The sequence below is a fragment of the Chrysemys picta genome, chromosome 4 (genome assembly GCF_011386835.1).
Source record: "Chrysemys picta bellii isolate R12L10 chromosome 4, ASM1138683v2, whole genome shotgun sequence".
In the NCBI taxonomy this organism is placed as follows: Eukaryota; Metazoa; Chordata; order Testudines; family Emydidae; genus Chrysemys; species Chrysemys picta.
Window position 1 is genome coordinate 49,093,078 of NC_088794.1, and position 13,481 is coordinate 49,106,558.

The 13,481-nt window shown below is 43.5% G+C and overlaps 1 protein-coding gene across 7 annotated transcripts in view; it reads right to left on the bottom strand.

Moving 5' to 3' along the window:
• GALNT18 (polypeptide N-acetylgalactosaminyltransferase 18) overlaps positions 1-13,481 on the bottom strand; it is a 445,377-nt gene that overhangs the window by 130,579 nt on the left and 301,317 nt on the right. For all 7 annotated transcript variants that reach the window (XM_065594861.1, XM_065594856.1, XM_065594858.1 and 4 more), the window contains one exon: positions 3,164-3,349. In XM_065594861.1, the coding sequence (XP_065450933.1) occupies positions 3,164-3,349 (186 nt within the window). The remainder of the gene's footprint in view (positions 1-3,163; positions 3,350-13,481) is intronic.

Here is a 13,481-nt window from a genome sequence, read left to right on the forward strand (position 1 = left end):
TAGGATGAAGCAAGGTGCAATGGAGCTAATGCCACTCAGTTGGATATAGGACTTTGACATAATCAATCCCATACTTTCCTTGCTCTTCATCCCTTTAGCTCTGTGCCCTACGACACTCCTGGTAATCTGTAGCACGGATGTTCCACATACTGTGTCAAGGTTATTTTTTGAGTTGCTTTAAGAAGCAACTCAAAAAATAGATGTTCTTTCTCTCTTTTCCGACACTTTTTCTGTAGAAACAGCAGATTGCATAACTCCTGCCCTTTCGATAGAGAGAAAAAACCTCCCACACTAATGATGTTGGTTGCCTTTTCAGACTGATTTGGTATGTGCCGATGGGTGTAAGCCTATACCATATCTTCCTGTTCCCCTCACCAACAATACTGGTAAAAGATCAGATGGTGATTTCATTGGGTTCTTTACTCCCACTGGGGTTTTTCCTCACTTAAATCTATAAGCTAGATTCTCTTGGGCAATGAGCAAAGTTTAGTGTAGCAGATTGGAAGTGCCAGGGAGACGGAGCCAGCTTCCTGATTCTTGAGGCCAGCTCTAACCCCAGTGAAATATCAAGCTGCTGCCAGGTGACTTTAAAGGACTCATTTGGTTTGGGATCCCTAATGGACTCTAAGCCAGTGCCAGATTGCCACAATGGAGCCAAACTCCACCATGCTCCCTGCCTGCTCCCAATATGTCCCCTATGCCAGGATTGGGATGTTGGAGGAGCAGGGCCCAGCCTGGCACATCTATACAAGAAGATAGTTTCTCACTGTTAGAGGGATTTTCTGTTAGCTCATTGAGGGCCCATATCCCCTCTGACACTTTTGCAGCTAATACCAAATCACTGCCAGGCTCAGGTTTCATGGATTTTTAACCATATGAAAACTAGAACTTCTCCTACCTTGAAGATACAATTTTTATACTACTGTGGCACCTAGAGGCTCCAACTGAGACATGCTAGGTACATTGTAAGAGAGAGTCCCTGCCCCAAGGGTAGGAGAAAGAAAGGTGTTTTATCCCCTTTTACATATGGGGAACTGAAGCACAGAGAAATTAAATGGCCTGGCCAAGGTTTTACTGAAAATTTGTGGCCAAACTGGGATTTGAACTCTAATCAGCTGAGCCCTGGTCCTGAGTCTTAACCACCAGACCACCCTTCCCCTCACATTCCTCTTGGTCATTTCCACTCTGTGCAGAGGAGAAACCCTTATAAATAAAAATGCCTGTCACCTCAAGGGGTCTGTTGTGCTGCCTATAGCAGGCTTCACTTTCTCATTCATTGCCACAGTAGCATGTTACACATATGAACCACTGACACTATTGTCATCTAACATTCTACTGGATCCGATCTTCTTTGCCCTTTTGTTTGCCACTGTTGAATTACTCAGCACATGTATTACTAGGGAATCTTAAGAGAAAGAAGTTGGGAACTTAAGGGATACAGTGAAGATGTGGTTGCTGCTTCCATGCCAGTTATTGCCTTTCCCCTCCTCCCACCATCACCCAACTTCCGGAGGGAAATTTTGCTTTGGTGTAAAGCATTTTCATTTTATACTAGTTTTAGCTAACGTGATTTATTTTCTTCTGGTAATTTCATTATATCTTCCCACTCCTTCCCTCCCCAGATCTTCTGCTCATAAGTGCAAGCACATTATCAATAGCAATCAAACCAAACCCCCTTGACCCAGTCAGATATTTAGGACCTCTAACCTTCTGAGTAGCTCCACAAGACAGACTCCCATTACTGAACTGGGAAAAAAACGGTCTTTTTCTAGCTACAATTACTTTTTTCCCCCCTGGTGTGGTGAAACTAACTTAGGCAAAGTACATCATTTTACTTTTAGCACAAAAAATAGTCACAGGACAAATTATACCAGTTTCACTGCAGCTGCAAAATTGTTCAGAAAGAGATTTGTGAGAGATCTTTTATTAGAAAAATAAATAAATAAATTGCTTGAGTTCATTTATTTGTTTTGTGTTATATTCTTTAGCAAGAGACAGCTGGAGGGAGCTGCAACTGCAAAGCAAATAGATTCATTTAAAGGAATCAAAACTAAAATGAGAGGCCAAATTCTGTTCTCGGTTATGCTAGGGTAAATCCAGAATAACTTCAATAAATTCTAGGAAGTTATAACCATATTTACACGAGGAGAACTGAGAACAGAATTTGGTTGTAACATGGGGTCAGATTACTCATCTGAGCAAAGATCACTCATGTGAATAAGCATCTGGCCCATGATGTATTTCTACAAATCAGTATCGGAGTGTGTCTATAGTCTGTATTTTCAAGGGGATGAACTAATTGACCTAATAATAAATGATATAATATATATTCAATTTCTAACATTTTTAAACACTTTTCTTTATTGTTTATTTAGTAAACATAAACAGCACAGCATGTAGTGAGGACTTTGACACACACACACACGCATTTAAGTCTATGTAGCATAGCTATAAAATCAAGATTCTGCTTTGAATAATTTTGGCTTCCAGTGCTGCGGCTGCTGTTTGCTATTTTTTTTTTTTTTTTTGCTTTTTTTAAACAGTAAGTGTTACTCGCAGTAACATAAGTAGGAATATGATTTCCATATAGAGATCTAGAACCATGAAATGCCACTTGTTCTGTAAGGGGATTTCCAGCCCTACTAGATGAGTAGGAAAAAGAAAGAGACACCCTTCCAGCAAGACTGGTAGAAATTCAATACTCCCATATTGTACGACAGGGCTTCACTCTAACACAGGTAAAAAGTATACCAGTCAATGAGATAGAGACATGAATTTGAAGCTGAAGAGCAGCTCCATGTAAGCTTGAAAGCTTGTCTCTCTCTCCAACAGAAGTTGGATCAATAAAAGATATTACCTCACCCACCTTGTCTCTCTAATAACCTGGGACCAACATGGCTACAACATCACTGCATATAAGCTTCATCTCTGGCATTCCTGCAGGTACTAACTTTGAAGAGTCTTGCAGGGTCAACAATGAACAAGAAAAAAGCAACACAGCAAGAAAGTCATTTTTACATAACCTGCAGACAATGGAATTGCTCACAGAGTAAGGTGCTACTCCATATGAATAAGGGTGGCTAAACATAGTCCTAAACTAGAGCTCATATTTTGGGCCCAGAGCTAAGGCTATCTGAGCATGCCGGTGATCTTTGCAACCTACCTCTTGGGGTATATTCCATGCCATGTAAACATGGCTTTTAAATTCATCCATCCAGACTTCGGCCACTCTTAGCGCATTCCTTCGGACATGAGCAGTGAGGTCTTCTGTGTACGGCTTATGGGCTCTCTCAATATGGGCAATCCTGGAGCAAGGCAGCACCTCAACACTACCTCCACATTGCCATACCTAGAAAAAAAAATACAGTACTAGTTGAAGTCAGTAAACTGAGCCCACTATACAGTAATGCAGTGTCTTATCGCTTTCAACAGATACACTGAAACTCTTTTGGTTTTAGACATAATACTGATGTTAAGGAGAAACACAACCAACATATATTGGGCTGTCCAAAAATTATCTTAGAACAAAGCTGATACTCCTTTGACAATTTTTATAGTATCATCTAAGCAGTTACTTCCAGAGACATCCTTCCTTAGCCAATGCGTCCAGCCTCGTAGTAGTAAAAAACCAAAAAAAACCCCAAACCCTACTTATTTAGCATTTATCAGTAGCTCACAAAGCACTTCGCAATCTTTATAAATGGGAACTGATGCAAAGAAGGGATAAGTGACTTGCCCAAGGTCACAGAGCAAGTCCATGGTGGAGCAGGAAATTACACCCAGGTCTCCTACACCCTAGGCCAGTGTGCTGACCACTGATCCCAGCAGTATCTGGGTGCACTGTACAAGATATATATATAACTGCAAACTTTTCCCTCAGAGAGATCACATGTACCCCTTCATACGCACACCTCACTGCTCAGAACTAGATAACCTTAGCAGTGGGAAAAGCAAGCCACTGAATTGCATGTCAGAAGATCCCAGAAAATCCAGATTCCAAGAGGCATGGAAAATAGATGCATTTTACATCTTGCTTTAAACACAGCCCAGATAGGAGTAAAATGTATTTCTTTTGAGAGTGAATTCAAAAACCAGGGTTCACTACTGAGAATGACCTATCCACAAGTTTCATACCTTGCAAATGATAGCCAATCCATTTATCACATTAGCTTGATGTTTCTATTAAAGTGTGTGTTGGTATTGAGTATCACAACAGTGATGGGCTAATACTTAGAAAGTGGTATTGCTGGTTGTGAGTGTTATCTTGGCTTATGATTTCCTTGCTTTTAAGTGTTTAGTGTATCTGAGGAAATCCACTTGAACCTTAGCTCTTTGTTTGTTTTGCAGGGGGACGATATAGCTACACCTTATTATAACGTAATAGAATCAAGGCATCAAATTCAATACAAGAGACATAATGGCGTAGTGAATGCTCTTCAGGCAGAAACCCAAATGTGCTGGAACTAGCCCCATTTGAGTCTGCTGAACTGAACCCAAATGTTTGTGAGATCTATTTGGCAGAAACAGAGTTTCATTGGGATGTGCCAGTGCTTGCGTTATGACATGGACACCATCAAGTTGTAACACCACTACTGGAAATCCCGGGCCTTTGGTACCCCCTCCCTATAGGGCAAGAAGAGAGGAAGGATGGCTCCTTCCCAATGAGGCTAGCCCAGAAGAGTTCACACTCTGGTCTCCCTTGAGTCCTGTCCCTAGTGAGTAGGGAAGGTGGGTTGGCAGAACATCAGGTTCTGGAACTGAAAATTGAACCTCTCCAAGTCTGTCCAACCTATATGCATATATTCTACCAGGAAGACACTTAGTTCAGCCATTCATTTTATATATTTAGGCAACTGGATTGAATATAGCATTTAGGCACTTGGCAGCTTCTGAGACTGAAAGAATGTGGCATGGATTCAGAATGTTTACAAAGCCTTTTCTGGACTGGCGCCTAATTACATTCAGCATATGCTGGGATGAGAGATACAACTTCGTTGTTTCAGCTCACTGGATGATGAGCCACCCCATGATCCCATGGTACAATCAAATGAGAAAGCAGCTTAAAAGACTTTTGCACATCTTTGCCTCAAGGACTTGGAATCCTGTAAGAGGGAATAAATATAACCAATCCCAGTGAAAAACTGTGAAGATCACCATGAATATTTAACAGGAACCAGGTAATTGTTCTGGCATGAGAATAAATAAATAAGAGGACAAAAATGTTATTTTCAGGTTATGTATTTCTAAACATAATATAAAGTAGGCAATCCAGCTTTAAAAGCTACCAAGAAATATTAGTTTCTGAAAAATACAATTCTAAATAGCTCAACTGCCTTTTCTAAGAAAGATTCTTGATGTCTGATTTGTGTCCATTTAGTCTTTTGTGTAGAGACTGTCCGGTTTGGCCAATGGTCCTCACTTACAGACAGCCCCCCAACCTGAAGCAAATACTCACTAGCAACCACACAACAAAAACACGAATCCAGGAACCTATTCTTGCAACAAAGCCCGTTGCCAACTCTGTCCGCATATCTATTCAGGGGACACTATCATAGGACCTAATCACATCAGCCACACCATCAGAGGCTCGTTCACCTGCACATCTACCAATGCGATATATGCCATCATGTGCCATCAATGCCCCTTTGCCATGTACATTGGCCAAACCGGACAGTCTCTACGCAAAAGAATAAATGGACACAAATCAGACATCAAGAATGATACCATTCAAAAACCAGTCGGAGAACACTTCAACCTCCCTGATCACTCAATTACAGACCTAAAAGTTGCAATTTCTTCAAAAACTTAAAACAGACTCCAAAGAGAAACTGCAGAACTGGAATTAATGTGCAAACTGGACACCATTAAATTAGGCTTGAATAAAGACTGGGAGTTTATGGGTCATTACACAAAGTAAAAACTATTTCCCCCTGCTAATTTTTCCCCTATGGTTACTCACACCTTCTTGTCAACTGTTTGAAATGGGCCATCCTGATTATCACTACAAAAGTTTTTTTTCTCCTGCTGATAATAGCCCACCTTAATTGATTAGTCTTGTTAGAGTTGGCATGGCAACACCCATTTTTTCATGTTCTCTGTGTATATATATCTTCCTACTGTATTTTCCACTGCATGTATCCAATGAAGTGGGTTTTAGCCCATGAAAGCTTATGCCCAAATAAATTTGTTAGTCTCTAAAGTGCCACAAGTACTCCTGTTCTTTTTTCCAAATTTTGGGGAAACTCAAAGTCAGATCGAAACTCCAGCTCTGTAATAGGCTGGGAAAAAAAAAACTTCATTTCTATAGTAGGCTGAACTTCAGTGGAGTTTGAACCTGGATCAGAAATTTTAGGCTCGGTCTCCTCTAATTTTCTCTCTCTCTCTCTCACACACACACACACACACACACACACACACAAATATTATAATATGATTTGTAAACAACAATTACCCAGTCTCCCAGTAAACTCCAATTAATCAAACCTATAAGTCCTCCCTTTCTTTCTTACACACCATCAGTCTTTGTTCTATTTGTGAAGACTAATTAATTATACTGCTGCAAGAAGCATGAATTCACTTAAAATCTTAATGTTAAGTAGGAGCTGTCAATACAGATGCTGACAAAATGGGATAGTTGTGCAAAGCAGATTCTAAACCAAACCTAATTATTTATAACGAAAAAAGTCTCCTGGAATCCATGAAAATGTGATTAGCATATAACAAAAATAGGTTCAGATGTGGCTGACAATGTGCCTTTATAGCATCTATGTATCAAGGTGAAACTATGCCACCCAGTTACTAATTCTTGTACTAAAGAAGTGAGAAACAAACATGATTTGAATATCTAGGGCTCATACATCAAGTTATACAGTCTCTACAGGACTATTAGCCACAGTCCTGTATTGGGAGCAGCATACAAGCACACTGCCTGAGCAGGAAGCACAAATTCACAGAGCATCCAGAGGCACAAAGGGTGTGCGCCCTGGCTCCTTCACTCACTGAGGGGATGTAGCACAAACTCCCCCATTCAGCTGGTTAGCTCTTCTGGCTGGTATAGGGGCCAGGTCGTGGCCCAACCACTTTCTTACTCTCCATTAGAATGGCCTGTGCCCCAGGGGTGCTAGCTGGGAGCAATGAGGGCACTCAGAAGAGCTCACTGAGTTTTAGTGAACGGACACTATTGCAGGAATTATCAAGGTGTAAATAGAGTCCTTGTGCCCTAACCCTTCCATTGCACACCCATGGAGGGGCCTGTCACCAAAACAAAAATGCAAGGGGGCCGCCAAGACTGTGATTTTCAAAGGAGTCTATGGGAGTTAGGCACTCAATTCCCATGGAATTTCAATGGAATGTCCATGTCTAACTCCCTTAAACTTCTTTGAAAATTCAAGCCCAAAAGAATGAGCATTTTGACTGGGATTAGAGTTTTGCTGGCTAGTAAATTCTAAACAGGCCACAATTACAAGTATAAAACTGTCTGAGCTGCTCTGCAACAGATGGTGCAGTATTTGGCTTTTCCTGATTTATTACAGCTGAAATAGGGAACTTACAAGTTGGCCCAATACTGCCACCCAGAATTTCTTTGCCCTTTGTTATGTTGGCTTCCCACATTATCTATTTTACTTGTGGCCTCGAGAATTTGTTCTAAAACAACCTGGTTATAAAAGTGCAGATCTGTGGCACAAAGCCAACAGACCCATAGGAGAGACTGGCTGCACTAACACCTCTGAATTTAGCAGCTTTTGGTCAGAAGAAAGGTAACTTTCTTCTCACAGACCTACCTCACAGGGAAGTTGGGAGGCTATTTGCAAGGGCCAATTCCTAATCCCACTGAAATCCATGGCAAAACCAACAGTGAGTTCAAGGAGTCCAGGATTTGGTCCTAAATATTTATAATGTCTTCTGAGATCCCTGAATGAAAACTGTAAAGGGAACAATCCTACGTCTCCTTGCAATACATGGTAGAACTCCCACAGAAATGCAAAGTCTTATTATTTGTTATACTCTACTTATACTGCATCTGTACCTCAGCTCAAAGAGACTCCAAGAAGGGAACAATGTAATTATGCATACGATTATACAAGTATCTACAGTTATAAATAGAAGCACATAACTTTCTGCCACATTCTGTGTAACCCCCTGAAATTACATGTCATTATACAAGCACAATGTGTGTCTGTCACCCGCCAGTGGCTGGTCTGAATAAGAAGATAAGAGATTACTCCAACTACCAGCTAGGGCAGGGGTCAGCAACGTTTGGCACGCGGCTCGCCAGGGTAAGCACCCTGGCAGGCTGGGCCAGTTTATTTACCTGCTGACGCAGCAGGTTTGGCCAATCGCGACCCCCACTGGCCGCGGCTCGCCGTCTCGGGCCAATGGGGGCAGCGGGAAGCTGCGGCCAGCATATCCCTCGCCCGCGCTGCTTCCCGCCGCCCCCATTGGCCTGGGACGGCGAACCGCAGCCAGTGGGGGCCACGATCGGCCGAACCTGCCGCATCAGCAGGTAAATAAACTGGCCCGGCCCGCTAGGGTGCTTACCCTGGCGAGCCGTGTGCCAAACGTTGCCGACCCCTGAGGTAGGAGATTTACTTCTTTAGCTCAAGTAGAGGCTTGTGCTTTGGAGTTGCAGGTCCATGGTTCAATCCCTGCTAAAAACATAGGCTGGTGGGTCATTAGATACACAATAAGGAAAGGGAGAGAGAAAGAACAAACAATTGTTTACTTAAATAGGCTTTGCCATCAAATCAAGGGTCTATTTCTGGTTGGTGATGAGCACAGGAAGGAGGCAGTTCTTGTGGTTAAGGAATAGAATTGGGAGATCTGGGTTCTATTCATGGGTCTGCCACAAGAAAACTGACCTTGGAGCCATATTTGCCAGACTTATTCATCTTGAGTGGTACCTTAGTTTGTGAGTAGTAGATCTATAAAGGGCTAAAGTCAATGGCATTATTTCAAATAAACACCAAAGTAATTGAGAACAGGATTTGTTCCTAAGAGTGGTCAGGACCTCAGGGCTAACTATTATTCAAATATGGACTATGAACAACAGAGGAGATTAAAGAAAAAAAATCATCAACAAGTCAAAACATGAAGGTTGCACCGATTTGTGCTCACAGCCATATTGGTAACTCTCCTGATTTGACCAGCATATCTGCTTGGGCCTATGGGCCAGATCCTCCAATCTGTATGAAAGGTGATCAGTACAAAAAACTGACTGGGGTAGGGAGAGCAAAAGTGGCTTAAAGATCTAAGATGTCCTGGACTACTCAGAACTGCTCTCTCTTACACTGGATACCTGTGGTCCCAAAGGGTGTGTTCACGTAGTCAGGAATTACTGAGGTATATGGCTTGTTCAGCCATCCACCCTTTTTCCAGGACATACCCCTTTTATTGGCTCCTATAACCCCTATGGGTAGCCCTATAAAAGGGGAAATTGTCAAGTAGCCATCAAACCAGCTTTAGGGCTACATTGCACCACAAGAATGGCTGGGAAAGCAGTGAGAACAGGGCCACAGATGAGGTCCTATATGTTTACATGGCAAGGACAGGTGATCAGCAATGTTCATTTAAAACCCTTCTTATATAAGTGGAAGGGAAGATACTCCAACAACTATGGTTTAAAGGAAGCAGAACACCATTTACTGTTGGTGATGCAGACTCTTTATATATGGTGGCAAGAGCTAGAAATTGCTAGTTTTCTGGGGGATCACTTGCAAGCAGGATACTATGTATAATGTGATAAAGGACCGTATGCAATTTCTACATGTATGTACACACTTTTGAAGCTACCAGGTCTACAGAAGAATACAAACTGCTACTGCAATCAAGTGATAAACAACAATGCCTAATACTGTAGAACCTCAGAGTTACAAACACCAGAGTTACGAACTGACCAGTACCCTGCACACCTCATTTGGAATTGGAAGTATGCAATCAGGCAGCAACGGAGACCAAAAAAAAAAAGCCAACTGTTAAATATAAACTACTAAAAAAATAAAGTTTTAATAAAATTAGACAAGATAAGGAAACTGTTTCTGTGTTTGTTTCATTTAAATTAAGATGGTTAAAACCAGGATTTTTCTTCTGCATAGTAAAGTTTCAAAGCTGTATTAAGTCACTGTTCAGCTGTAACCTTGTGAAAGAACCATAAAACCATAATGTTTTGTTCAGTTACGAACAACCTTCATTACCAAGGTGTTCGTAACTCTGAGGTTCTACTGTACTCTGTTTTGCAAAGAGACCTGTTGCAAAGCTATCTCATTGGGGCTTTGCCTGTAGGGGACTCCTGAAGGTTTTCATCTGGACAGGATGGATCAGCCCCCAGGAGTATTTTCATGTCTTCAGCAGGATGGAAGGGGATGTCTTTTAAAGGCTTTTGTTGAAGGCCTTGTTATTGCTGGGTGTTTCCCTTCTGCTGTTTGCTTTAGAAGAGTTATTTAAGGATTCCAATACTGCAGATTCACTGCACAAAAATGTTTTGTTAAAAATCTAACATAGGGGTTATCCTTTAAAAATAACCCAAACCCACCTTCAGTACAAAGTCTTCTGAATTTTCCTTTGCAAGGAGAACCTTTGAAACAAATCCTTGCTCTTGGCATGGCTCCCTGAGGAAGTTCAAGTAATCAGAATAACCTAGGGTTACCATACGTCCGGATTTTCCCGGACATGTCCGGCTTTTGGGGGCTCAAATCCCCGTCCGGGGGGAAATCCCCCAAAGCCGGGCATGTCCGGGAAAATCGGGAGGCTCGGCCGGGGCCTCTTTGTGCGGGGCCGGAGTCGCGGGGCCGGGGGCATGGTGCCGGGCCGGGAGCTGGGCCGGGCGCGCGGTGCCGGGCCGGGGGCCAGGCCGGGCCAGGGTCGCAGTGCCGGTCCAGTCCCGCGGGGCCGGGGAGCCGGGCCAGGCCCGCGGGGCTGGGAGCCGGGCCGGGGTCGGGGAGCTGGGCCCGCGGGGCTGGGAGCCGGGCCGGGGTCGGGGAGCCGGGCCGGGGTCGGGGAGCCGGGCCGGGCCCGCGGGGCTGGGAGCCGGGCCGGGGTCGGGGAGCCGGGCCCGCGGGGCTGGGAGCCGGGAGCCGGGGGTGGTCGGCCGGGGCCGCGCCTCCTCCCCCCCACACACACCCCCTTACCTGCTTCAGGCTTCCCGCGAATTAAATGTTCGCGGGAAGCAGGGGAGGGGGCGGAGACTTTGGGAGGGGGCGGAGTTGGGGCGGGGGCGGGGCTGGGGCGGGGCCGGGCCCCCCGGGAGTGTCCTCCATTAGGAGGCACAAAATATGGCAACCCTAGAATAACCTCAAGAAGTACTTAGAGGATTCTAACAAGGCCTTCAACCTTTTGAAAGGTTTCTTCACAGCTATGGCGAGGTGGCAGAATGCTCTGTCTTGGAAGAATTTCAAAGTGATGTCAGGCATACTAATAGTATCTGGGAGATTTTGAATGCCTGTGAAGCAGAAAGCATTTTCTTCAGAGGGCTAAGATCAGCTGAGGTTGTAACCTAACCTAAGAAAAATACATGGTCCTAGTGGAAGATGTGGTAGGAATATCAACTGAAGGAAACTGGTCTATGAAAAAAGGAAGGGTTCAATCTTGTTTACAAAATCTGCAGTTTATTATCAGTAAAGAAACTAATAGCCATGTGGGGACAGAGACACACTCCACATCACAGCATTTTTTAAAAATATTATTACTAATAGTACATTTACAAGGCACCCATCCTTGTGGCCCTACATGTGTGCGCACTCGTGTGAAGACAAGCTAGAATGGTACCATGCAACATCTTCTCACACAGGAAACATGTATTTTTCAACCTGCTACTGCCACCAACTAAGCGAGGCTGAAAGGAAGAGAGATGAAATTTAATAGTGAAAAGTGCAAGGTCATGCATTTTGGGATTAATATCAAGAATTTTTGTTATAAGCTAGGGACGCTTCAGTTGGAAGTAACAGGAGGAGAAGGACCTCGGAATATTGGTTGATCACAGGATGACTATGAGCCGCCAATGTGATATGGCCAAGAAAAAAAGCTAATGTGGTCTTGGGATGCATCAGGCAAGGTATTTCCAGTAGAGATAAGGAGGTGTTAGTACTGTTATTCAAGGCACTGGTGAGATCTCATCTGGAATACTGTGTGCAGTTCTGGTCTCCCATGTTTAAGAAGGATGAATTCAAACTGGAACAGGTACAGAGAAGGGCTACTAGGATGATCTGAGGAATGGAAAACCTGTCTTATGAAAGGAGACTCAGAGCTTGGCTTGTTTAACCTAACCAAAAGAAGGCTGAGGGGAGATATGATTGCTCTCTATAAATATATCAGAGGGATAAATACCAGGGAGGGAGAGGAATTATTTAAGCTCAGTACCAATGTGGACACAAGAAAAAATGGATATAAACTGGCCATCAGGAAGTTTAGACTTGAAATTAGACGAAGGTTTCTAACCATCAGAGGAGTGAAGTTCTGGAACAGCCTTCCAAGGGGAGCAGTGGAGGCAAAAGACATATCTGGCTTTAAGACTAAGCTTGATAAGTTTATGGAGGGGATGGTATGATGGGATAGCCTAATTTTGGCAATTAATTGGTCTTTGACTATTAGCGGTAAATATGCCCAATGTCCTGTGATGGGATGCTAAATGGGGTGGGATCTGAGTTACTTAGGAGAATTCTTTCCTGGGTGTCTGGCTGGTGAGTCTTGCCCACATACTCAGGGTTTAGCTGATCGCCATATTTAGGGTCGGGAAGGAATTTTCCTCCAGGGCAGATTGGCAGAGGCCCTTGGGATTTTTTGCCTTCCTCTACAGCGTGAGGCACGGGTCACTTGCTGGTGGATTCTCTGCACCTTGAAGTCTTTAAACCATGATTTGAGGACTTCAATAGATCAGACATAGTTTAGGGGTTTGATACAGGAGTAGGTGGGTGAGATTCTGTGGCCTGCGTTGTGCAGGAGGTCAGATTAGACAATCATAATGGTCCCTTCTGACCTTAAAGTCTATGATTCTATGATTCAATCCCAGTCACAACACTGCATTGGTGAAAAAGATTCCAAAGTCTGCAGTAGGCATCTTCTCAAGTATCATCTCAGAAAGATGGTCCTACATGTCACTCTACTGTATTCAGATATACATGCAAGTTAGAGAGGTGAGATCCAGCTACTGAAAACAATCTATCCCCAGCCTCCATATACCATCCCAGCTTAGCACATGTGTTTGCTCACACTCTGCACTAGCTGAAGCTGCAGACTAGTCTTACAGGATAGCCCTATAGAGTGGGAGGCAGTAAGAGACAAAGGCATGAACTTCCATGGAAATAATATTTGCATCCAAAAGAAATGGACACTAATCTCTAAGTCTGGTGCAGACGAAAGGAGGCACTTTGGTCCATTGCTACTGTCTGGGAATCCAAGAGCAGAAATGAATCTACTAAGCCCCCAAGTTTGAAAACCTCCTAGACAATAGACAGGCAGAAGCCATCGGTTGAAGGAGCAATCAAACAGCA